At 47.3% G+C, this 26,823-nt stretch overlaps 1 protein-coding gene across 10 annotated transcripts in view; it reads left to right on the top strand.

Annotated features, from left to right (window-relative positions):
- IQSEC1 (IQ motif and Sec7 domain ArfGEF 1) overlaps positions 1 to 26,823 on the top strand; it is a 302,794-nt gene that overhangs the window by 147,642 nt on the left and 128,329 nt on the right. For 7 of the 10 annotated variants that reach the window (XM_063164350.1, XM_063164353.1, XM_063164351.1 and 4 more), the window contains one exon: positions 13,862 to 13,906. The exons of 2 other annotated variants lie outside the window; for them this stretch is intronic. In XM_063164350.1, the coding sequence (XP_063020420.1) occupies positions 13,862 to 13,906 (45 nt within the window). Of the gene's footprint in view, positions 1 to 13,861; positions 13,907 to 20,913; positions 21,108 to 26,823 lie in introns of those variants that run through there. One more of the 10 variants, XM_063164356.1, reaches the window with a different exon arrangement.

Below are 26,823 nucleotides of genomic sequence, written 5' to 3'. Positions count from 1 at the left end.
TCATGGCCTCTTCCTTTAAGCCATGTCTGAGCAAAATTCTCCAACAACATCCCACTGGCACTGGTGGCTGGCTGGGAAAGGCTCTGAGAACAGGAGAGACGCACAGCAACACCTCTCCTAGGCCAGTGGGTTTTCAAATAAAGAAATTTATTATTAAAAGGTATGAAACAATATGATTCTATAGATTTTATTACTGCTAGATGAACATATCTGCTGAAAATCAGCAGAAAATCCAGGTTTATTGTGCTACATCTACTGAAGTAATTTATAATAGTTAAATTTACAAGGTGTTTGGCATTCTGAGCCTTTCTCCTCATTTTTAGGGACATGGTTTAGTGTCATGGGGGTGTTCAGCGGAAATTTGGACTTAGAATCTTAAGAGGCCTTTTCCAACCTCAGTGATTCTGTGGTTCAGGTGGGTTTCTCATTTTCTTTTAACTGCAGCAGCTGCTCAAGGATGGGAGGCTCCTGTCCAGGAGGGGCTGGACTGAACAGCACTGGGGGGTTATCCCATTCCCTGAGTGTTTTATTCCATTCCCTCAGTATTTTATCCCATTCCCTGGGCATTTTATCCCATTCCTCAGTGTTTTATTCCATTCCCTCAGTGTTTTATTCAATTCCCTCAGTGTTTATCCCATCCCCTGGGTGTTTTATTCCATTCCCTGGGTGTTCATACCCATTCCATTGGGGTTTTATCCCATTCCCTCAGTGTTTCATCCCATTCCCTGGGTGTTCATACCCATTCCATTGGGGTTTTATCCCATTCCCTCAGTGTTTTATCCCATTCCCTGGGTGTTCATACCCATTCCATTGGGGTTTTATCCCATCCCCTGGGTGTTTTATTCCATTCCCTCAGTGTTTATTCCATTCCCTCAGTGTTTTATCCCATTCCCTGGGTGTTCATACCCATTCCATTGGGGTTTTATCCCATTCCCTGGGTGTTTTATACCATTCCCTGGCTGTTTATCCCATTCCCTGGGTATTTTATCCCATTCCCTCAGTGTTTTATCCCATTCCCTGGGTGTTTTATCCCATTCCTTGGGGTTTTATCCCATTTTCTGGGTGTTTTATCCCATTCCCTCAGTGTTTATCCCATTCCCTGGGTGTTTTATTCCATTCCCTGCATGTTTTATCCTATTGCCTGGGTGTTTATCCCTCTCTCTCCCCCTGCTCACCCTTCTGGCGGAGGGAAGGGGCTCTGGGGCTCAGGAAGAGCCCAGGGTCGGGGCAGGGAGCTTGGGACTCCAGTTCCTCACTGGAATCAGGGATCCCTCCTGTGCTGAGCTGCCACAGATGGATGGATGAGGAGAGGCAGAACTGCACCGAGTCCATCCACGAGGAGAAATGCCATTAATGACTTGAGGGAGAGTTTTTCTGGCTGTGTCTGGATCCTCTCCAGCCTCCTGCTCCCAGCCATGAGCTGAGCTGACCTTCCTCAGCCCCGCCACCACCCGGCTCCCTGGCCATGACCCGGAGCTGTCCAGGCACTGACCCTCCAAAGAGACCCTGGGGACCTTCCCGGGGATGGGAGGGACTCCTCAGAGCCAGCCAGATTTGGTTTTGGGATGCTGCAAGGTCAGAAGGAGAGAGTAACTGTGCAGCTGATGTGGAATGAAACAGAATCACAGCATGGGCTGGGCTGGAAGGGACCTGAACAATCATCCTGTGCCATGGGCAGGGACACCTTCCCCAGAGCAGGTTGCTCAGGCCCCACCCAAAATATTTTGGTTCCATAGTGAGTGCAAGGCAAACATTTGGTGTTAAAGTTTCTGTGAAATAAATGTGCTGGTATGGGAGGGTTCCACAGCCCCTGATACTGAGGGAGCTGGGGGTGCTCAGCCTGGAGAAAAGGAGGCTCAGGGGTGAACTTATCACTCTCTGCAGCTCCTGGAAGGTGCCTGTGCTCAGCTGGGGCTGGGCTCTGTCTGCAGGCACTGACAGAACCAGAGCACACAGCCTCAAGCTTCACCAAGGGAAATACAGGTTGGATATCAGGAAAAAGTTTTCCATGGAAAGGGTGATAAAGTTCTGGAATGGCTGCCCAGGGAGGTGGTGGAGTCCCCATCCCTGGGTGTGTTTAACAAAGCCTGGATGTGGCACTGGGTGCCAGGGCTTAGTTGAGGTGTTGAGGATGGGTTGGACTCAATGACCTTGAAGGTCTCTTTCAACCTGGTCATTCTGTGAATTCTGTGAATTCTGATGAGCAAGGCCACCTTGTTTGTGCCCAGCTAACACCTTTATGTGCCATTCATGTTTTATCTCAGTCGTTTCTGTAAAAAACAGGTATTGCTGTTTTCCCTTTAGACCTGAGATTTGAGAAAATTTTAAATAATTGTCTTTATTTGCTAAACAAGCTGGGAAGTTGGAATTTCAAATAACCAAAAGCTGTTTCCTTTGAGTTATGTTTATTTCCCATATTCAAGAGAAAATGCACAAAACAATATAATGAAAATATGTCCCTTTCTAATTTCTAGTGCTTCAAGCACTCCCTGTTCTGCAGCCATTCAAGTATTTAGCTATTTTTATGTTATTTGTGTGCTCTTTGGCCTGTAATGATCTTTGGCATATGCATTCCTAGAACAAATGCATAAAATCAACCCATTTTATGACCCGTTAATGTAAGCATTTTATCCTAAAGAAAGTATGTCACATCTCATTCACCTCTGAATTTTTTTTTCCAAGCCAATCACTGGAGCATTGCACACCTGAAAATGAGATAGCGTTGAAATCCATCTTGCTCTCTCTGATTAAATTCATTTTTACGGAGCATTCAATTAGTTGTAATTGCTGCTTTACGACACGCGTTTGCCAGGGGCTGGGGTGGGGAGATAATTAATCTTGATCAGGCAATGGTGCTCCAATCATTTTGCCCTGTCACCCAACCGGGGCTGTCATTAATCAGGAGCTGTCCCCGGCTCGGGGGCTCTGCCAGCACCGTCCCTGCCCAGGCTGATGGCCCTGACAGACCAGGCTGTGTGCTGGGCCCAGGCTGCTCTCATTAAAGTCACCTCAGTCCTTTGCTAGGGTCACTCTCAGCTGGGCCCACCACCCTCTGGAGTGCTGGAGGTGCCTTCAGCATCCAGCTTGGGGTTGAGGTGCTCTCCTCGTGCCTGGAGCTCTTCAGGACTTTTCTCACCAGGACATTCTTTATTGTTGTAGTTGAGACAGAGACAGTACAAAGCAACACACTCCGTTTCCAGAAGGCTTCAAACCCTCTTTTTATTCTAGCATGCATGCTTGTTCTACATTCTTACAAAGCTCATAACTTTACACTTTGCTCATTGGTCACAAGAGACAAGCAAAGAGTTTATTGGAATAAGCAGTTACAAGTTTCACTTATTTATCCTTCTTTCTTTCTTGGTTTCTATGTCAACGATCTTGGTAGGAATTCTTTCAGGGGTAAACATGGATCCTCTTATCAAACTTCTCAATGGCTCACAGAAGTTGGCTGTAAAACCTCTTCCACACTTTGTAACTTTAGTGTTGAGTCATCTTTTAAAATTGTTCTTCTTTTTGATTTGACGGAGCTCACTGGAAGTTTTGTGTTTATTTTTATGCTGGATTCCAAGGGAGACGTGGACAGGAGCTGTCCTTGGGTCGGAACAGCTCCTCCCTTGGTGGAGGGAAGGAAACAGCCAAGGCTAAGGCAGGAAACAGCCTCTGCTTTTAGAAGTAAAGCTGAAAGCAACAAATAGGCATTATCAACTCATCTGATGCTTTTCATCAAAGACTGAAGGATGATCAAAGAGCCCTGAAGGGAGGCAAAGGTTCAGGTGTGTAGTGGAGCAGCAGGAAGTCTGTGACTTCATTCCACATGAGGCCAAATGGATGCTGAGCTTGGCTTTCAAGTTCCTTTTAGGGACCTTATCACCGAAGGGGTTTGGTGACAGCCAAAGGTAATACAGAGACTCCATCATCAGAAGGCATGAAAAGACACCTGATTATTAGAAATCTGCAGTTCTTATAGAAACAATGGTGGACTAAGACCTGATTGGCCTTTAGGAATCTTCTGTCACACTATTGGTGAACTATGAACAGCACACTCTGGAGAGCCATATCTGTAAACAATGGTTACAGAAAGAGACATAATAATTGTTTGAATTCTTTCCTCTAAGTTTCCCACGGCTTCTAAAATCCTGGGAGAGCTATGTCTCTCTCTGTTCAGAGGATTTGTAATTACTACAGGACCTGTCTTGGCCACAGCACTGAGCCCTCTGCAGAAAGCCCAAAGTTACCTTGGTCAGGAGCAGGAGCATTTGGGAGGCAGATTTTGGTAGTGTCCATGTCAGATGCTTTATCTTAACCTGGAGTGGAAAACCTGGGGCTGTGGAGGTCAAAACTGGAGGTGAAGTGGTGCCTCCTCCAGGCAGATGGGCAGATTTCTGCCAGGTGTTTTTTCCATCTGATTCTCTGCTGTGGAAAAGGTAAATGATGGAAATGGTCTTTGAGTAAAACTGAGAAATGGGGAAGACTCATTTAAAGTTTACTTTGACATTTTCCTTCCATATTCTTTGTGTTTTGAGGGTTTTTCCATAGAATTTCAGCACTCTGTGTGTGTGTGTGTGTATGAACACAGAGCATTTTCCAGGTAGGGTTGGCCTCCAAACACATCCAGCTGCATCCAAGCACAGCCAGAACCTTTGGGTGCATCTAGGGCTGCACATCCTGATTTCTGGGTTTGCACTGAAGCTGCAGGAGTTCTCATGGGTGCAAAGGCACCCTGAGCTGTTCTACTGTAAGTACTGGAACTTAGGATGAGTTTGGGAAGCACTGGGGAGCTCTTGAATTGTGTAAATCCCATGGTCATTTTATTGTGGTTTCAACTGGTTTGTTTTAATATCAAAATACAGGGCAGTGAGAATTATTATTACTGTAAATTGATAAAAGTAAACTGCCAATTTACTTGCTGGAAAATCCTGTTTCAGTTGAGGAGCTGCTCTGTAGCTGCCCATCCCTTTCCCAGCAAACACACCACTAACCCCACGTTTTGTTGTTTGGCCACAGACCTGCTGACATAGCTCCACTTGGGTTTGGGTTTGGATTCTGTGCTAGCTTGCTAATTGCATGTTATTTAACTTAGGTTTGTAAGCCTTTGCTACCAGAAAGCAATGATGCTTTTTAAAAAAAATCTAACCGTGCTTTCAGCCTGTAGGTTTGAGCCTGCAGAGGAGTGGGATCACTGAAACATTGACTGTGCATGTGGAGTGATGAAGAAGTTGTTTTCTGTCTTTAAAAAGAAGCATCATAACCTCTGACAGACTGAGAGAGTGCACTAGAATTTAAGCCATTGAATCTACTTATCTGAAATATCTCTGTCAATTTTCCTTTTGAGAAATGATGGGATTAAGATTATAAATGCAGCTTTGCTGAATAATAGGGAAGCAGCATATGGATTGTAGGTCTTTGAATGCACTTAGCAGCATGTGTAATTCTGTGTATTTCCTGGGAAACAAAAGAGGGATGCTCATTGATCCACAGAGTCTTGTAATGTGCTGCTCCTGTGAAATGCTGGGTGAGCACAGAGGAGCAGCACTGGCGTGCAGGGGAATATTCATTGATTGGGAGGGAATGGATGGAACCAGGTTGGGAGTCATGTGAATGCTGAACTGGCAATGTGATGGTTCTGGAGAGCTGCAGGAACGAGTGGCTTTGTCGTGGCAGGTGATGGGTGAGCCCTGGCAGTGCAGGCTGAGCTCTGCTGCCTGTGGATCTCCTGCCCAGCCCTGTTCTGTCCCTGTGGGATGCAGAGTGCAGGGAGCTGCTCCAGCTGCAGACGTGCCCCAGATCCCACTCTGAGCTGGGCACGTAGGGGCTGCTGACGGGAAGGTGAGAAACAAACCTTGGGCCGAAAAACCAGGGGAAAAGTGGAAATGAATGTGTCCCTGAGGCAGCCCTGAGTGCCAGCAGGAGCTGTCACAGTGTGCAGCCTCAACACACCTGCAGCACCTGCAGCACCTGCAGTGACAGGCTGAGTTCAGGTGATGCTGTGTGAGTCTGCCTTGGGATGGGATGGGATGGGATGGGATGGGATGGGATGGGATGGGATGGGATGGGATGGGATGGGATGGGATGGGATGGGATGGGATGGGATGGGATGGGATGGGATGGGATGGGATGGGATGGGGCCAGGCTGGGGTGTGTTCATGTTGTGCTCACCTTGGGGAGGGTTTATCCTCCCTGCATCACTTGCACAGAGCTGTGGGAGCTGCTTTTGGAGGGCAGTGATAGAGCTGCTGAAAGGACACATGGGATTCAAACACCTCCATGTCAGGGTTACTCCCCAGCCTTTGTTTTCTGTTGTTTTTCAGCAGGGTGGTCTCCAATGCCATGGGAGGATACCTGGGGGCCTGGGATGTTTGTGGTCCCTGGGTGGGGAATTGTGCAGGGTGTCTCTCTGGGCTGTTGGCTGGGATTTGCTCACCCAGAGAAGAGCAGTTAGCCAAACTCAGGTACTCCCAGTGCTCCATTTACAGCCATCAGGGAACCTTACACATACTGTGAAAGTGCTTTGGGGGTTGTGGCTCTCACAAGCATCACTTTCTGTGCAGAAGATGCTCAAACAAAAAGGGAAAGCTGCTGCTGGCCAGGGACACCAGTGAGGCCTCCTGGTGGAGAGCAAGTTTGTCCAACCATGTTGTTGAACAAGATATTTTCAAACAGTTCAGCTCTCAGATTACATTAGCAAGCTGGACCTTGGCCTCACAGGGGATTAAACATAGATCTGGAAGCTTTAATATCTTCAAACTGAGTTATATACAATTGGCTGCTGCTATCACAATGCTTCTTCTCTTCCTTCTTTGGAAAACCCCAATTCCCATGCCACATGTACAGCTTGGTTTTGTTTTCAGGGTTCTAAATTTGAGCTGCAAATAGTAGTGAAGCTTGTTAATAAACATCTGATCTTTGTGTAACTCTGGGAATAAATGCAATTTAAATGATGGGCCTCACTTCTAACAAAGCCAAAACCACATCACTGCAATATTTTAATATGAAATCAGTTCCTCTGGCAAGATAGCACCTTGAAAAACAATGCTGGGTAGATGTTCAGCAGATAATAAATTCTAAACTGCTTCTTGTCACTGGAGTGGGCCCCTGGTAAAGTAATTTTTCTTCTCAGAGTTCAGGGCTTGGGGGCTTGCAGCTCCTTTGGAAAACCCAGAAGAAGGCTGGGCTGCATGAACACCAGGCAGTCACAGCAGTGAAATCCTAAACATCAGGGCCATTAACCTCTAGGTGTTGTTGTTGGAGTTAATATAGTTCATGGCAGTTTTTGGAATTTAATTTTTCAAGGAACATTTTCACTGTACAGGGTGCGTGTTACTACAAAACAGAAATTACAGCATTTCTGCTTCTGCATTGTTACTCCTGCAGGCTGCTCTAGGAATGCAGGTCCCAAGTTTGCAAGCACAAATGGCTTTTAGTTAATGTAATTCTCTTGCCCATGCACAGAAATTCAATTTCACTTTTGCAGAGTGTTCTGAAATTAAGGAAGCCAGCTGAGCCTTGCTAGTCCAGCTATTTCCTCCTGGCTTTCAGGGTGATGTTGGGCTTTGTTTCCTGGACATTGTTTTTCTTACAGATCTAAAATCTCTTTGATATGCTGTGATTGTATTTTGATTTGGAAAGCATGCTGTAAAAATGAGTGTTTTGGCACACTTGCGTGTGAGTGACCTGGGCAAACCAGCTGTACTCTGAGGACAGGCAGGAGCTGCTTCCCATTTCCAGTGCTGGGAGCACTTCAGAGCCAGCCAGGGGTCCAGCATATTCCCAGCTTTGGGAATGCAATTCGCTTCAGCCCCAAGCAAGGAAAGCTTTTTTATTTCTAAGAGCAGCATTAAACACGTGTTTAAATACTCCCTTGCCTAAATGGTTCATTAAAATATTTGGGACAAAATGTATGAGAAGAGAAAATGAGAGGCAGGAATTTCCATGGTATCCTTTAAGGCCCTGGCCTCTGAAAGCTGCCTTTCCATAGGTGAGCAGTGCCAGCTCTTTAAGCACAGCTTTTAAATTGTCTGACCAGCAGAAAGGCTGAATTGGAGGAGTATTTTCAGCTTGTGTCCAATGACTGCTCCCAATGGAGTGCTGATTCCCTCTGCCCCACTCACCTGCAGGAGAGGGGCAGAACAATCCTGCAGGATCCTCTGGAGCAGGGCTGTTCCACTGTTACATCTGCACCGAGGCAGCTTTGCTGCACTGCATGTGCTGGTGCAGCTGCCAGAGCCACTGCAGCTTCTCTGGGAGCTCCTGCCTGTGCCCCAGCCCTGCTCTGTCCCTGCAAAGGGTGGCCCAGGGTGGCCCAGGGACGCTGGCCTGGCAGGGAGGGTGAGTGAGCACCACAGCACCCACGGCTGGCAGTGGCCCCTGGCAGTGCCAAGGCCAGGGCAGGAGGAAGGCAGCAGTGCCCTGGGAGCCTGGCAGTGCCAAGGCCGAGGCCAAGAGGAAGGCAGCAGTGCCCTGGGGGCCTGGCAGTGCCAAGGCCAAGGCCAAGAGGAAGGCAGGAGTGCCCTGGGAGCCTGGCAGTGCCAAGGCCGAGGCCAAGAGGAAGGTAGGAGTGCCCTGGCCCCTGGCAGTGCCCGGGCTGACTGCCATTGTTAATGTGGGTTCATTACTGCAGGCCATGGCTGCAGGCCTGGTGAAGGCCGCTCCAGCCAGAGCGATGTCGCTGCGGGGCTCCCTCAGATCCCTCTGAGCTCTGCGAGGAGACCAAGCCCTTCAGCAGCTTCTGCTCCTGATCCCCAGTGAGAATTGCCCTCAGGTTGCTCCTTCTGAGCCTTTGCTGGGGAGGTCAGGTGAAGGAGTGTGACAGGAGCTGCACTGCCTTCCCCTGGGTCCCTTGAGCTCAGGGCCTGTGGGGTTTTGGGAATGAGCCCTCCCAGATCTTTGCCAAGGGACATGAAGGGATGATTTTCTTTGAATGGCTGGATTATAATTTCAGGGTTTTTTTCTGGGGGATGGGGTGTCCTGGCTGAGGATGATCCCTCTGTCCTCTCCCTTCTGCCTGTTGGGATTGGATGCTTTGGGCTTTCCTTCCAAATGGAGCAGTGACACTGGGATCTATGCTGTGCCAGACCATCCTCAAGCAAGACTGAAGATTTCCATTTAGTGAAGCTGCACTTTGGAATACAAAGAAATAGTTTAGTACTCCTTTGTATGTGAGCATGTGGAGCATCACAGCACCAGCCTGCAGCGAGCAGGTTTCCCTTTCTTCCGTGAGCTGCCAGCTCCTGGGAAGAAACTGTGCCAAGCAGCAGCAATTATTCGCTGAGCAACACCCCAGACAGGGTCTTAAATATTTAATGTGTTATTCTGCATTCCTTCCCTTGGTGTGAGAGGGACATAGTGCTGCGAGCACTGAGGCTCCGACAGAGCTCAGAGCTGCCTTTTCCCCTCACACCCCTCTGAGCTGCTGTCTGCAGACAGCATATCTTTGTACTCTGATGCTCCAAGTGAATCTCCCTTCTTAGCCAAAAGATGATATATTTAAGCAGTCTTTATTTGGGATCAAGCTGGGGGTTTGCTTCAACTGCAATTATTTCATCTGTCACCACTGTGCGTTTCCGTGCCAGAAGAATATCTTGGCTTTTCTCAAATTGGATATTTTTCTGGCTGCTTGCACGATGTGTGCTTGTGCTGTGTGGTTATTTGTAGGCTCTGCCAGCAGTAAGGGAGTAGTGCTGGGGTCTCCTCTGTCCTCTGGTGAGCAGCTAATGAAGCAGTTGCAGCCATCTGCACTGATGGGAAGGGACTTTGCTGCCCCAGCTCAGCATTATCCAGGCAAATTGAGCCCGGAGGGTGGGGCTGCCCAGGGGACCCTGAGGAGGGCGGGCAGCTGGGCTGAGCCATCAGAGTGGGGACTCCCCCAGGATTATCCCCTCAGCCCAGCAAGAGCCTCCTCAGAACTTTGCCCTCCCTCAGGAGAGGTGAAGCCAAGGCTGCAGCGTGGGCACAGGGCTGGGCAGTGCAGTGACTGTCCCTGTTCATCCACCTCAGCCAGGGCACAGTTCTGGGTGGCTCTGTCACTCTGCGGCTTGCTGCAGTCACAGGGACATCTTCCAAACCCTCAGTGATTCCCACTGTCCCTGCTGCACATGGAGGGGCTGGGGGGCTCTGTAGCAGTCCCACATCAGTAACACTCCTTGTCTGCTGTCACTGCTGAGCTAAACACCTCTGGAGGTTTTCACTTCTGCACTGTTCATCCCCTACCCTCTCTATGTCACACAATATAAGGAGCTCCATCTTGGACTGTTTCCAAAATAATCTGCAGTCATACTGATTTTTGTATTTACAAAAACCATTTTTGTTCATCACAAAAGAAGCAAAATAAACCAGAGCTTTGGATCATGGCTCAAGATGCCAAGAGCTAATTGTGTGTTTCCCTTCAATCTGCTAAACCATTGTGGAATAAGGTCTTTTAGACACCTAGTTGCTGGGAATGCTCTCTGTTCACCACACAGTGCCAATAACAAGAGCTGGAGCCTGTGGCCTTGTTTTGTGCTCCAGGACAGAACTCTTGACTAGAATTGTGTTTATAGTTTTTGTCTGTGGATACCCAAAGCCTACTGTCTGGATTTTAGACCAATGGCTTCTTGGAAATATTTGTATTTTCTCTTGCATGACGCACTGCAGAAGTGGGCTGGTCAGGATTCCTGTGCTGATGGACACAGCTGGGAGCTCCGGGCAAGCTCCTCACCCAGGAGCTGAGGATATCCATACTTTGGATAATCCTTTCAGCCTTGACAGCAGTTGTTACTACCAACAATTGCACACATTCCTCAGGTTCCAGGCTGACCACGTTAGCAGTGAATAATCCCTGTGTGTGCCCAGTTTAGTTCCAGTTGATGCCACCATCCCTCTGCCTTTCCCTGAAATGCCAGGAATGTGCACGGTTCAGCTGAGTCACGGTGGAACTGGGGCAGATTCCTTCACTGCACACCTGGAAGGACCTTGCAAACTCCGTGGAAACCAACTGGAGATACAAAACAGCCCCCAGGGTGGTTTGGAGCATTCCCTGAGAATTCCAGGCAGTTCTGCAGTCTGTGCTCTGTCTCAGCTCAATTTTCACTCAAAGCCTTGGGCACAGTTCTGCACTTAATGTACTTTGGGAATTTTTATAATTATCTTTATTAATACCAATGGAAATTATACATATATAGACAAGCCTGTTATATTCAACAGTATTTTTTTAATGGCTTCATTATTAGATATTGTCTGTGCTTCTTTCTGGGCTACAAATGTCCTGAGCCAGTGCTCATTAGGAGTAAACAGGAGTTTCCAGCTCACTTTGTTCACAGCAGTATTTTATTTTCCCATCCAGTCAATTTGTTAAAAAGCAGAACAAAACTAACAAAGCTTATTTTGAAGTAACCTAAATGAGATATATTTTTGTCATCCCTGAAGTGACCCCATGTGCAATGAGATGTTTGGTTTGCTGCAGCTTTAATGACATTGTGTTCAGAATCTGGGTTATTTTTATGTTTTTAATTAATTTTCCATCTTTGAGCAGTTTGGAAAGAAACCAAAAGACTTAAATGGGATTTTAGCTGGGAAGAAAGAAGGGGAGTGATGATGTGATTATACTATTCTGTAAATTCAATAAGAATTAACTAACTTTCTGTACCCTAAATCCAGATCTTTTGGTAGAATTTAAATTTTATTTCTCCTGTTTCTACTGGGAGGGTTTGTGGCCACTAAAATGTTGGTTTTCATGTTGTCAGACTGCTCCTGAGGTTTTCCACAGTGCCAGGCTGAGTCTGGGCTGGGTGGCCAGGTACAAAGGCTGGGCTATAACAATTCTGGGGGTGTAGCCCTCCTGTGTAGGGCTTGTTTTCCATCTTCCTCCCCATAGTGTGGGGATCTGTCTCATCCAGGGAATTTCTCCACATCAGCTCCAGAAGCTTCTCCTGTCTTTGCCACTGTTCCTATATCTGATCTTCACCCAAAAAAACATATAGAAGTTGCAGCAGGGGAGGTTTAGATTGGATGTTAGGAAGTATTTCATCCCTAAAAGGTTTGACAAGTAGTGGCCCAGGCTGCCCAGGGCAGTGCTGGCATCAGCACCCCTGGAAGTGCTCAGAAAACATCTGGATGTGCTGAGGGGACGTGGTGGGATGGACCTGGCAGTGCCAGGGGAACAGAGTCATCCTGGAGGGCTTTCCCAGCCTTGATGAGCCTGTGGCTTGTGACCCTAAGAGGGGCATTTTTGCTGAGAGCTGTGCTCTCAGGTGTATTTATATAAATTTAAATATATATAATATTCCTATATATTAATATATTATATAGTATTCCTTAATGTATAATAATATATAAAATATATTATTTATTCTATATTAAAATACATTATTATATATTAATATATTATTTTTATATATTAAAATAGGTATATTTATAGCTAGAAATACGTGTGCCTGTCCTGACTGGGGGTTTGGGTGCTGGGGAGTACCTGGGATGCCTGACTTCAGGAAGGAGAGCCAGGGTTTCTAATGAAGCTGTGATCCTGCTCCTGGGGGCTGTGCAAGGAGTGCCCAGGTCAGGAGTGCTCAGTGTCAGCAGGGCTGTGCCGGGGCTGGGGCTAATCACTGCTAATTAGCATCTCCTCAGTATGCACAGCACAGCCCTGCTGCACAAAGACGCTGTCTGAGAAACATTTATTCATAGCACCAAGGGCCAAAACTGCTCCCAGCAGATTTTTTTTCTGCGAGTCTGGGTTACAAGCAAGGCAAAGCCCCACTGAGCGAGCAGGCTGGCACCTCACAGCACACACAGGGAAGCAGGAAACTGAATTATAAGTAAATGAAGTTCACCCTTTTCCATGGTTAAACCAACACCCAGCCACAAGGTTGGCATATGTGAGCCACCCCCCCAAAATTCATTCACAGACCCTGAGCTGGGGAAGCAAACAAATTACAGGGTGGCAGAAGCTCCCCAGATCTATTTTCAAGCTTTAGTGCTTTAATTAAAAGCTATTTGGACAATATGGTTTGTTTCCATTTCTGTACAGCTAATTCTTGCTGCTTTTGTGGGTTCCTCCCTTCACACCACCCTGTTTATTTCTGTAAGCAAATTAGGAATCTTTGGATTCAAAGTAAAGATTTGCCATTGATCTATGAATGGCCGCTGTAAATATAATTAATGCAATTCTAATGTGAATTTTATGAACCTCCATGGACTGTACATGTTTATGGCTCTGTGAGCAAAGGCCATTTGTGTAAGGGATAGAAATGGATGAGTGTAAGTAACCATTTAAAAATGATGGGGCTTTGGCTGATGTTTTATTACAGCCTGTGAAAAAAACTGGCTTCACCCTCAAAATATAACCCCATGTTAAATATATATATATATATAATGTTGTTATAATAAACCTGGAGTCATGCTCAGAAAGAGCAAGGGTAATTACACCACACTGCATGTTAAATATTGCTGCTTAAAAGTCAGCATAATCAGAGAACTTCTTCAGTTCCTACAATTACTTGAACTCTGTGCTGCAATAATTCTGCAGGACAACTCCACAGGTGCCTTTTTGGGCAGAGAGCAGAAAGCCCCAGAGTGTAAAAGTCACTCAGATACAGAAGGATGGAGTGCTTTTAGAATATTGAAAATTGATCAGATTGTGGCTTATTCAGACAAATGTTTCTCTAATATTCCCTCTTCTCTAATCTAGGAAAGGGTGATGGGTTTTTTGGTTGCGTATTTTTATTTACTGTCATGTTTAATGGCATGCTAAGCACTCTGAAATGCCACTAAGAAAGAAGAGAATGTAAAGTCATTGATATTTAAGGACATAGAATTTTTGAACAGTTCATGCTTTAATTTGGTTTCTAATTTAATGCTTCATAATTTTATTCTTTTGCTGTCACCTCAGGACTTCCCTGGAGACAGGAAGCAGCGTCTCAACTGACCCACTCAGGTACTGTAGCAATCCTAGCTGCTGGCTGTAGGTTTGAGCTGACAGAAATGCCCTGTTCTGCACCAGCTGCTCACCTCACAGCTTCACCTGGCCCAGCCCAGCCAGCAAAGGCACTGACCCGATGGCTGGATATTCCTAAGAGTGGATAATTTGCTCCTTTCCAGGATTTCCACTTGAAATTCAGCTCTAGCTTGCAAGCCTGGGTTTGTTCTGGGAGGAGCACCAAGGGGAGGGACAGAAGGTGTGTCTGTGCACAAAGCACCTCTCTCTCAGATTTTTACAACCTTCCTGCTGCCAATATCTGACCTGTCCTGTCCTGGCTGCTCTGTGCTGCCTTGGGGACAGTTGTGTGGGGATGTCACTGGTGTTTCTGTCGCTCGGCATTCTGATAAAAGCACCCACCCTTCAGGGAGCTCTGTCACAGGAGGCACTGCCAGAACTGGGGTTTCACTTTGATCACTCCATTTAGAAAGAAATGTTTGCCCCTGTTAACACTGCATATCAAATGGGTACCTTGTATATTTTATTCTCATCCCTATACACTGAAAAGTGCATCAAAGGCACAGAATTCCTTTGATAAAGCTGGGGCAGGGTCCCTCCCTCTCAAATCAGCAGCTGGTTTGGTACAAGTCTTCCTTTGGAGATGCTCTGGGTTGAGGATGTGACTTTTTCCCACATGATGTCATTTGAACCTTGCCTGAACACAACGGTGGGAGCTGCTCTGTTTAACCTTATTCAAATTAAGGCCCCTCTGTAATTAATCTTCCATTCTTACCCAGTGTAAAGTGTTCTGCAAGTGAAGCATTTGCCTTGTTGCCACTTCCTAGCAGCCTCCCCCTGTGCTGTGATATTCCCTTTGTCCTCCCACAGCAGCACTGCACCACGTGCAGTGCCCACTGTACTCCTGTCCCATTGCCAGTGTGATGGGAACACTGGGCCTTTGTCTGGCAGGACAATGCAGGAAAAATCCCAACTTCCCCCTGCTCTGCTCCCCTGCAAATCTGTTCTAACAACAGCACCGTGATGCTGGGGTGGGATTTACCAGAGCCAGGTATTGCTGCCACCTTTATTGCAGGCTGGAAATAGATTTTATTACAATTTTTTTCTTCCACGGAGTATTTTTTTCCATGGGAGGAGGGTATCAGTGAGAAATATGGAAGAATTAGATGCATGCAGTAAATCCTTCTGAATGTTGAGGACTGGGCTGAAATAATCCCAGGCAAGGATGTAAAAATGCCACTCTTTAACTACAAATTGAATAATTTTGTGGACTTTTAAAAATCTGGAGCGAAACAATCACAGAGGAGGAACTGAAGAAAACTGTTGAGATTTTATCAGATAAAACTGAGAATTTTTCTCAGTGTTAAATAGTTATAGAGGGAAGAGCACGTGATACCCAGTCCACTTCAGCAGGTCAAATAAGCCTGCTCTGGAGCTGTAATTACACAGAATTAAGGCCATTATTTATTAAGTACAATGAAAGATAATGGAGGCTTCTTGTTCCTGGATGTGTTCTCATGAGCCTGTTGAGCAAATTGGCCTTTGAACAGCCCAGAAAATGTGATGTACCAATTAACACAGCCCCGTGTCCTGTCAGGTATTTCCTAGTCAGGGCACTCTTTTTGCATTTTACCTGCTCGCAAATTTCCTGTTCCCATCACAAGGGACATTTCCCCTCAGTGAACCACTCAGTGCTGGAAAGAGTAAAGGTTAATGTAAATATCTTGCTTCTGTCCATTATAAAGAGGAAAATATGTAAAAATTGGCATATTATATCTGTGTATATGTTGGTTGGCACAATTTCTTTCATAGCCTGACAGGATTTATTCTGGATATTTTGGGTTGGCCTCTGTCAGCTTTCAGCTGGCATCTAAAAATATTTTGTTTCCTAGTATCTAAATGGTAACGTGGCCCTTCTGGAGGGGTGAATTGCCAGGCCTGTTCCAAATTAGCTGGAAATTTATTAAATTAGCTCTGCAGATATTTGGGGCGGATTTGTCATCTTCTGTAGCAAATTGATCAGCCAGTGGTTGTGTGAGCCCAGGGAACAGATGTGCAGAAGGGACAGTCAGGATAAAGAGAATTGAGAGAACAGCAAAGTTCTTCCTACCCTTCTGCATGGATACTTTGGCAGCTGAATGGCTTAATAACCAAAAATAAAGGTTATTTTATAAATGGTGATGAGAATTCATCTGCGGGGGAGTGCAGAACTCTGACAGCTGTCTGCAGCCAGAGAACTTTGTTTTGAGTTTCTGGAAGGTTTCTAGGCAGCAGAGCTGCCCGTCAAGTCAATATGGAAGGAAGAGACCTGGATTTATGTCCTGACTCTCTGGGCATCCCTGCAGAGCTTGTCACCAACACCTCGGGGTGTCACAGGGTGTCCCCAAGCCCGAGGGCTCTGTGTGAGCTCTCCCACCCGTCCTGGTGGGGCAGGGATGCTCCGGGGGCGGTACCAGGAATGCCTGCAAGGGGCAGGGAGGGACATCTGCTTTGCCAGAGCCCTGAACACCAACATTTGCCTCAATCTTTGTGCAGCCCAGGAATTTCCCCCCAGCTTTGGCACGGAGGCCACTTAATGCACTTTGTTTTGTGTGCTGTGGTGTCCTGTGAGCAGCGAGGCCTTCCAACCTTCCAGGAGGAACTTCAGCATCTCTTTGCTAGCCCAAACCCTGGGTTTGTAGCCCTGCTCTGTACTCCCCCCATTTTTATTGTGGTGTGTGCAGGGTATCATGGATGAATATGGGATCCACACTGGCTGGGTCCCGTGAGATCCCTGAACTCCACAACACACAAGTGGCTACCATGAATTTTTGTGTGTGGCCAGTTGAGCATTTCACCCTTGAAAGACTTGTGGAAAACAATTGAACTACTGCAATTTCTATGCTCCACCTAAATAGGGGCATACACTGTTTATCTGGGGAAGGGAAATATTTTTCAGGATTGTTCCTGGCATATCACTCTAAAAGTTGAACTAAGTAAATAACAGCAGTTAAATATTAGTACTTTGTGAAAGGCTGTCACCAGACAAGTCAATTTTCCTGATCTGCCCAACTTTTGAAAGCAGTACCCCAGGAACTCCAGCAGGCACTGGTTTCATGCTGGGGTTATTTTATCCCTCAGTGGATTGTTTTCCTTCAGCCTCAGAGCTCCAGGGGTTGGCAAGAAAACCACCCCTGAAAAAGGAGGTGGCACAACGTTCGATTTCCACTTGGCCCTTTTTTCAGGGGCTGTTTTTGAAAGCCTTGTCAGAGGCTGAACTCTGAGTGACTGCAAGAATTCTCAGCAAACTGCTTACAGCTCCAGTGCTGGAGCTGCAGCACATCCAAAAATCCCTGCTTGTCTTAGGCCTGGGAATTCCAAGTCAAAGGTTTCGGTAAATGCCCTTCTGAAAGAACCAGTTCTACATCCCGGCTGAGCGTGAGGTGAAGCTTAATTTCCTTTGTTGTTTTCCTCTGGAAGACAAGTGAAAATGAAGAACGTGTTGAGAGCGTGGGGCTTTTCATTTGCAAAAGTCCTCATTAGCATTTTCTCTGCAGGGTGGGATAATCGGGCTGGATGCTGTCAGGAAATCCATGGGTACATGGCTCCTATGCTCCAGCCCACTGCTTAGAAATAGATAATTAGGGTGATAAATAGGATTTTTTTTTTTTTTCTGGAAAGGATATGATGCTGAGAAAGAAATTGCTTTGCAATGTGAACAGACAAAGGGGAAGTTTCCTGAAAAGTCTCATTTCAGGGTTGAGCCTTTGGCTGGCGTCTCCTGAGCTTACTTGTCTTGGGCTGGCTTTCCCCTTTTCCCTTGATCCTGGGATAGCTGCCCTTGATTATGGGATGTAGCCTTTTTTTTTCTTTCTTTCTTTTTTCCTCTTTTTTCCTTGGAATGTAAAAAAGTCCAGACACAAAAATGTTACAACAGGGAAAACTCATTTTCTCTTCTTCTTTCATTTTTTTCTTTCTTTTTTTTTTCTTTTTTTTTTTTTCTTGTGCTGATTTTTTTTTTTTTTTTTTTTTTGTGGAAACAAAGGAAAAAGGATTTCCTGTTGCCATCTTGGCAGTACCAAACCCTGGGCAGGAGGCAGTGCCAGGAGCTTGGGGCTCACCAGCAGCCACTGGGTCTCCAGGGCCTTCCCTCAGTTCCTCTTTAGATAAAACCACCCTGGAGAACAGGGGATGAAAAGCTGGGATGAAAGAGTTTTGATAAGAAAATCTAAATATCCTCACCGTGATGGCATCAGTGGCTTGAAAATTGCCAAGCTAATGAAGCCCAGGGGAATATGAGTCCAGGATGATAAATGGGCTTGGATTTGGGCAGTGTTTTGTGTTGTTGGGGGGATGTTGCTTCTCACAGATAACCAGTGGTGTTTGCTCAGGATTCACCAGCTCTGGTACAGCTCTGAAAGAAATCCCAGCAAATAAGTGCAGGCAGCACAAGGAAAGGACAGACAGAGGTACTTGAAAGAGAATCTTCACAAGAAAATATGTTTTTGAAAGGCCCCAGTCAAACATATTTTTTCACTCCAAGTTGCTTTTCTCATGTTCTGGTCATTCCCACCACCTTCCCTGTCCTGTATAAGGTGTTTTTAGGGAAATACCACACAAAGTGTGACCCTGTTTAAGCATAAGCCCGCGATTTCTTTGCTGCACTAAAGAAACTGCCAGTTCTTACTCACATATATTTATAATTTCATTTAATTAAACTTACACAGGGCAATTTTCTAAGAAGATTCAAGGCACTTCTGTAACTGCACAGTGACAATGAGGAAAACCAGAACCCCTAAATATAGCTTATATAGATCCCTAAATATAGCTTATTATCCAGGCACTTGGGGAACTAGATAGATCCACATGGGAAAGAGCCTCAGGTTGAGGCTTAGGGCTTTGGTTTTCTCTGCCTATTTTTGAAACAGTGTTAAAATTCTTGTGGCATTTTAGGGATGGGATTGTGGGGGTGTTTTATGGTTTGTTTGGGTTTTTTGTTTGGTTGGTTGCTTGTTGGTTTTGTTTTAAACACTTGTCCAAGTGCCAGAGTGGTTTTGAAGCATTTTGTCAGATTCTGCCCTTGGTTTTGTTGTTGTGACTGTTGAACTCTCAAGTCCCTCTGTACCTGTTTGACAGCAGTCCAAGCTGTAGCTTAAATGTTTCCTGTGAGGGATTTTCAGAAATGAAACGGAACCAGAAACAGCCAAATTGTAGCTGCTGCAAGAGTAAACTTGGAGCAAACTGCACACCAGCATTGGTCTCCCTCAGGACACTTCTTATTTAACAACAGCCACAATTTAATTTTTTTTTTTAAGATAAATTGCTGTTGAAGTTGTTGTGTGCCAGTCCTGTGTGTTGCAATGGAGCAGTTCTGTGCTGTTGTTAACTCAGAGTATCCCGTGAGCCTGGAGAAGGGGAGGGATGGGCACAGATCTGATTTCTGACCAGGGACAGCACCCAGGGAAGGGCTGGAGCTCGTCAGGGGAGGGTTAGGGTGGATCTCAGGGAAAGGTTCTGCCCCAGAGGGTGCTGGCACTGCCCAGGCTGCCCAGGGGATGGACACAGCCCTCAGAGCTCCAGGAACACGGCCAGGGGTGCCCAGGGCGGGATTGCTGGGGTGTCTGTGCAGGGCCAGGAGCTGGATCAATGATCCTGGTGGGTCTCTTCCATCCCAGGAAATTTACAGAGTCCCAGGCTGATGTGAGCTGGGAGGGACCTTGAAGCCCAGCCCCTAAAGCCACCTCCCACTATTCCAGGTGGCTCCCAGCCCCGTCCAGCCTGGCCTTGGACACTTCCAGGAATCCAGGGGCAGCCACAGCTGCTCTGGGAATCCTGTGCCAGGGCCTGCCCACCCTCACAGGAGGAATTCCCACCTAATCTCTAATCTAACTCTGCCCTGTGTGATTCCATTCCAGGATTCTCACCCGTGGCAGTTCACGTTGGGATAGAGAGGAAAGAAGGAGGAGGGGGAGGGGAGGGAGTTGGTAGAATTGGGCCATGGTAAAATATAGAAATTGTTAAAGATTTGTGCTCCTGTTTTCTCAGAACAAAAGCAGCCCGGGTTTCTCTGCCCGGCAGGGGTTTCGGTAGCAAACGCTGCTGCTCTGCCATCCCAGCCCGGGCAGTCCCAGCCCCCGCCCGGGGGTGGCTCCGGAGCGGCTGCGGCTGCCGGGATCCCCCGGGATGCTCGGCCGGGATTCCCGGAGGGGCTGTCCGTGCCCGCCGGCAGGCTGCCTGTCTGTCTGTCCGCCTGCCTCTCTATCCGTCTGTCCGTCCGTCCGTCCGTGCCCGCGCCCCGGGGGCTGTCCCGCTGCCGCCCCGCGCTTCGGGGTTGGTTCGTCCTCCCCCTGCGCTCCCTGGCAAAGCGCGTTGGGAAGCAGATAAGCACAATCTGGTGTGCGAGCGGGAGGGTCTGAGCTCCTGCCTGCCTTCTTCTTTTTTTCTCTCTCTCTTTTCTGGTTTTTTTTTTTTTTTTTTTCTTCTTCTGCTTTTTTCCTTTTTTTTCCGCTCCTTTCCCCTCCCCTCACGAGAAGCCCCCAGCTCCCGAGGTGCCGCAGACAATGGAGCTGATGTGCTGGTACAGGAGGAGCTGATTAACGGGGGGGGAAAGGGGAAAACCAGGGAAAAGGGCAAACGCCTGCAGCCCCGTGTGCTGAGATCACAGCTCCGCTCTGGGTACCGGGCACTGGTGTCACAGCCCATCGAGATAACTGCCTGCATTTTCCGAAGTTCTGGGAGCTCTAAGGATGCTTTCCAAGGCTCCATCAAAGCCCGCAGCTGGGATCTCTCCACGCTGTTAGTCCGGGGGGGGGCCCTCAGAACGGCCTAAAGCAGCCGCAAGCAGCAGTGGGATTTCTGTGTAACACCGGTGATCCCGGTAGGAGCGGGGGCTGTGGTGAGACCGCGGCCAGCGGGATCCCGGGGCGCCGTGCGCTGGTGCCCTTTGTGCGGGCGGCGCTTCGTACGAGCGGGGCCCGGGGGCTGCAGGTGCTGAGCGGCGCCGGCGCTGCCCCGGCTCGGGCGATGCCGCAGCCCCGCCATGGGGCACGGACACCGCGCCTGACTCATTCAAACCCCGACGAAAAAGTCTTGTGTCGCTAAAAGCCCGCCGCAGACCGCGGTGGCGGCGGCGGGAGTGCTGGAAAATGCTGAAGTTAAAGGCCTTCTGCTTGGATTACTGGCAGTTTTTATGTCTCCAGCCTCTCCATGGTTTCTATAAAAGGTAAGAAAACGTTAACTCTGCAATGCTCTTCAGCACATGATGCCACCAGGGTTTTTCCTCGCCGTTGTGCTCCCTGGGAGAAGGGAGTGGTAGGCAATTAATGAGAACTTGTGACAAAGATTGTAAAGCTGCTTCTTTCTTTTTTTTTTTTTTTTTTTTTTTTTTTTTTATTGCTTTAATTATCAGCTGCTGTTGTCTCTGTGCATGCAGGTGTGAAGGTGAGGGTGCTGTTTGGTTTTAACCTCTACTTTAGGTCACATCACCTAAGACTCAGGACTTTTTCCTCCCTGCTGTTTTATCCTTAGGCACAGTGGCTCGTGCTGGAGTGTCCACACTGTACACGACACTGGCAGATTAATTGAAATGTCACGGGAATTTATGGAACGCAGAGAAGACCCTTTATTTCCCTGAGATATTTAGCAATATAACAGTTCATCTTTCCTCTCCCTCCCAGCACAAAGTGCACATCAGAGTCATTCAGAGCAGTGGGCACTTCACTTAGACAGGTCTGACACCCAGCTTAAATGATTGATGGTGAATGGTGATCCTAAAGAATAGGTCTGGGTGTCAGATGCATTGAGCTTGCCTATTTAATGGAACAGCAAAATAAGCAATTCCATTTAACATGTCCCTGAACTTACCCTGATGCTTTTTAATCTACACTTCGCTTTCCTTGCTTCTGATTTATGGTGCTGAGCAGAGGGAACTGGATGGGTTTGAATTTTCTGGGGGGAAAGTGGGGATCCCTTGGCTGTGAACAAAACCCGTGCGATTCTCTAAACCAGGATTCCGTTCTCCTTACGTACACTTTCTGCCCTGGCTACCTATTGTCAGCCTACAGAAAGTGCTTTGTACTAAATGCTAATTGCAGTTGAATTTTTCATGCAGCGACTGAAGGCTGGAAAAGGGAACTGTTCCAATCTTTTTCAAGGTTTGGGGGGTGCCCCGCACTTTCTGCATTGAGCAACATGGGACCCTCATCTGTGACCATTGGCTTGTGAAGTTTCAAAAGATAGCTTTATTCTCCTCTCCTTGGAGTTTTTCACAGATTCCACTGCCAAGCCAAAGAATTCCCAACCTAGTCCCAGCCCATTGTGATGTTTTCCTTGCTGAGAAACCATATAAAATAATAGAAATGGAGCCAGACTGTTTTGACACAAATAAATACTGAACTCGAGCTTTCTGTCTTGGGTTCCTGGCGAAATCCCAGCTTTGTGGCAAATGAATTTACTGGGGACTTATTCTGCATCTCCTAATGGAAACCCTTGCAATAGGGCTGCCCATTTATTTCCTTCCAGAGAATTAATTTACTTGCCATCACAGCCTGGATGGGCTTGAATCTTCTGTCTGCATGGGCAGCACTAAAACCAGGCCTTAAGCACTTCAGCATCACATAGAGGCACTTTGTTCTCATCTTTTTGAGAAGAAAAGAAAATTGAAGGAAAGTTGTGACTTCCCCACATTTGAAACAAAATAATTTGTTGGTTAAAGCACAAACAAGTGTGAAGAGCAGGTGCTGCAGAATAACAAACTTTAAATGCAAGGAAGTTCATCTGAAAAAAAAAAGAAAAAACTTTCAATTACTTTTTATTAGTGATTGTAAATTGTTTTAAATACTCTTGGAAAAGAGCCCAGGGGCAATGGAGAGGATTTGCGTGTGCCCTGTGTGTATATTTCCTATTTTTGTGTATAAAATGAAGTAACAGATAACCAAAGCAGGACTTGGGTAACATTTCCATGGAGTGACCGTGCTCTTTCCTTCTGTGCACTGCCTGACTCTGATTTTCAGTTGCAGTCACTGCTCAGAGCTGTGGAAAATGTTCCTGGTTGCTTTGGAAGCTGTGACTTGCTGCTCCATGGTGGGATGTCCAGCTGTGTTTTCCAGCTTTTATTATTCAGGGAATTCTTGTGGGTTCATGTCCAGAGAAGGGAATGGAGCTGTGGAAGGGTTTTGAGGCATCAGGAGAGGCTGAGGGAGCTGGGCAGGGGCTCAGCCTGGAGCAAAGGAGGCTCAGGGGGCCCTTGTGGATCTGCACAGCTCCTGACAGGAGGGGACAGCCGGGGAACAGGGACAGGAGCAGAGGGAACAGCCTCAGGCTGGGTGGATATTGGGAAAATTCCTTCATGGAAAAGGTGGTCAGGCACTGGAACAGGGCAGTGCTGGAGTGCCCATTGCTGGAAATGTTCAGAAAACACATGGATGTGGCACTTGGGGACATGGGTCACAGGGTGGCCTTGGCAGTGCTGAGGGAATGGTTGGACTCCACAATCTTTGAGGGCTTTTCCAGCCAGAATTCAGTGATTCTGGGTCTGCTGCCTGGCCTGGACAATTGTGATTTTTGGTAAAATCTTATTGTGCTCTGGGGTGCATTTCCATGGAAATGAAATCCATGGGCTTGAAGAGAATTCTGTGCGGGGTGTGTTGGGGTTTGTGGTGGCCCCACGGGGGTTTGTGGGCTGGGAGAGATGGAGGACAAGGAAAATGATCCCTTCCCCCTCCCTGGCTGTGGCTGCAGTGCCAGCTGGGGCACTGCAAGCAAACACTGAGCCTGGGTGATGGGAGAAAGGAGAACTAGGACAGGTTTTCAAGTTTATTTATGTATACAGGGTAAAAAATCCAGCTCCAAAATAGCAAGCTGGGCATGTGGCACTCCTAAAGAAATGCCAGGTAAGGGCAGACACCACGTGTACACAGAGAGCCTCTCTGGAGTTGGTTCTCCCAGCACAGCCAGGGGAGGGGGAAATTGGGAGAAATTCACCAACCACACTTGCAGCCTGTTCCTTGAATTTGGCAGCACCTGCAGCAACCAGGACTTTGCCCATCCCATTTATGTTCACAAAGCAAAGTTACTGCAAGGTAACAGTGCTTTGTGCCTCCAGTAATGTGTTTGTAAACCAGCAGCTAAACTGATTTATCCAAGTGTCAGCAAATTGCACAAAGCAAACTCGGGGGAGTGGAGGAGAAACCTGCTCCAGGAAATGTTTGGTAATTCAGTGATTCATGAAAATGAGATTTCAGTGCTCTTCAGTTGCCAGTAACACCGAGTGCACTTTGGTCAGAGCCCCTCACTTGAGGGCTGCTTTTGGTGCCCTCTGAATACAAGCACTGAGGTGCTGAGATGTGTTTCTGTGGCAGATTAAAGTGTAAGATGAGCAAATCACTGTCAGGTTCCTGCGGGCTTGGCAGGATGAACGTCTCATGCTTTACTTCCAGGATTATTATAAAGCCATGTGAGTCCAGGTTTAGCAGTGAAAGTGAAGATTTTCCTTAGCCAGGGGGGAAAGCTCCGTGCTGTGCTGCTGCCAGCTGGTGGGTAATAGCCCAGGCTAGAAATTGTTACCATTAGCATTGCATTAAAGATCAAGCAGAAGGTGAGGAAATGTGTGACTGGCACCGAGGGCAGCTGTAATCTGCAGATTTTCCCTCCCAGAATGTCTTCTCTCTTCTGGCTAAAACAGGAGAATTTCAAAAAACAGAAAGCAAGTGCCAAGTTTGTAGAGGCTGTTTTATTGGAATGGCTTGTTTGGCAAACAAAACTGTTTTTAAATTATTTCCTGTCATTTTCAATTTTTCTTTCATGGGTTTGGTCTCTCTAAAGGAGGCACGAGTCCCTTCCAGAGCAATTAGGGCCATTTGTAATGAGCCACCCCAGTGGAATAAGCAAAGGGAGAGCTGGCTGCCTCTTTGAAGCCAGGGATTAGCTGGAATTGTTTCTGCCACCCTTCAGCTGGGACTCACAGTTCCAGCACCCTGCTTCAGGATAGGGTGATTCATGTGCTTGAGCCCATCTCTGGGCAAAATAGGTCTGTATTTTGGTGTATGATTCATTCCCATGAGGATGTTTCAGTGTTGATTAAAAATGAAAATGCTTTCATCAATTGGCTTGTTAGGAGCAGCTGACTGCTGCCACCCTGGAATATCAGAGTATCTGAGTGTCAGAAGCTGCTTGAAGCCACTCTGATATTGCACTCTGCAGGGCACCTGCAGCTCTGTGCTCATCCTCTCTCCCACTCTCTTATCCTAGAAAAATGTGTAGCATTTGAAGCCATGAAAGGAATTGCCAGCCTTAATTTAGATGCTGTTCCAGAGGCAGCACACGGGCTTGAAGTGATCTGTGTCAGGGCTGTCCTTTGGGTTAACTCTTTGTTACAAAGAATGTGCTTTGAGAGGCTTTGTTCCCCATTCCTGGTGCTGCCAGCGTGGACTCTGGTCTGGGGCTGTGGGAGGTGGTTTCAGATGTGTTGGGTGACTGGCACAGAGCATGCTGCTGCTCTCTCTAAGGGGAAGGCAGCATAAAAAAAGGTGTAAAAAACTCCCTGGCCGTGGGTCACTACATAATTAAATTCATTATTTAAAAACAGATTTAATGAAGGGGGAAGAACTTGTATACAATCCTATAATGCCACATTCCTGGAGGTGATGGCTGCATTCTAATTACAGACCTCAGGAACAGGAGTAAGGGGAAAAAATCCTTGAAGTTCTGGTTCATGAGGGCAGGGAAGTGCTTTTGCACAGTGCTGGGCAGTGATGTCAGTGGGTCTGTTCATCTCCTTGCTGTCACTTAAACCGAGCTCCTTTGCAGCATCCCAAACAAAAGCAAAGTGGGTGGGGAGAATTACTGGAGCTCTGCCTTGAACTTGCATTTGGAGTTCACCATATATGTTGGTAGAAACAAATAGAGTTTGCTTTCACTCGACAGTGACTTCATCCAGAGCAGGGCTGAGTCATGTGCCCCTGGAGCAGCTCCCTCTCCAGAGGATCCTTTGGCCAGGCTGCTGCAGCTGCAGAGCAGCTGAGAGCTTCCCCCACCTCCCAAATCCACCCCCTCTGCAAGCACAGGCTGCAAACAGCACACACTGCAGTATTCCCACAGTCAGCAGAAAAATTATCAGGAGCAAACCTTCAAATAAACACACAAAGTAGCAAAAAGGCCTTAAAAGCCATCAGAGGATTTCCCTGTGCTCGAGAAATGATTCAAAGTTGAGAAATTTCAATGAAAATACACCAAATACCTGCTAAACTGGTGGGAGCCTTCCTTGCCATGTCATTAATTGTCCTCTGTGTCTGAAGGAGTCTTTCTGCAGGTGTTCATTGCTCTCATGCCTGAAATCCACACTCCTGGCGTGCCTGGTACCCCTCTGCTTTCCCTGAGGTGAGCTGTGGGATTTGGGCACGGCTGAGCCAAACCCTGCACCAATCTGTGGGGCTGTGCTGCCTCCTTGGACCAGTGCTGGAACTGGGTTAAACTGGGTTTCAGACCTGGCAGTTCCTTGTGTGTGTGCCTGCCTTTTCCCCTGCCTTTTCCCCTGCCTTTTCCTACCTCTCTCCTTCCTGCCTTTCCCTCCCTTTTCCCTTCCTCCCTTTTCCCTTCTTCCCTTTTCCCTCCCTTTTCCCTTCCTGCCTTTTCCCCCTGCCTTTCCTCCACCTTTTCCCACCTTTCCCCTGCCTCTCTGCAGTCCTCATGACATCAATTCTCCAGGCTTCCTAAAACTTTCCATTTCTCCACCCCCTTCCCTCTCACCCAGGAACCATCTGTGAGCCCTCAGCTTCTCCCTTTCTCACTCTTGCACAGATTTTAACCTTCCACAGACAGCTTGGTGGGGATTTTTTGGAACTGGGGTGCCTGTGCTGGGGGTTCCTGCTCTTTAGCTGGGTCCCTGGAGCACTCAGAGTTTGCCAGGCTTTTCTTTCCCTCTCCAGTCTCTCCTGTATTTG

The sequence above is a fragment of the Melospiza melodia genome, chromosome 10 (genome assembly GCF_035770615.1).
Source record: "Melospiza melodia melodia isolate bMelMel2 chromosome 10, bMelMel2.pri, whole genome shotgun sequence".
NCBI lineage: Eukaryota > Metazoa > Chordata > Aves > Passeriformes > Passerellidae > Melospiza > Melospiza melodia.
Note: the sequence above shows the minus strand (reverse complement) of the source record. Positions and strands in the feature narration are given on the sequence as shown.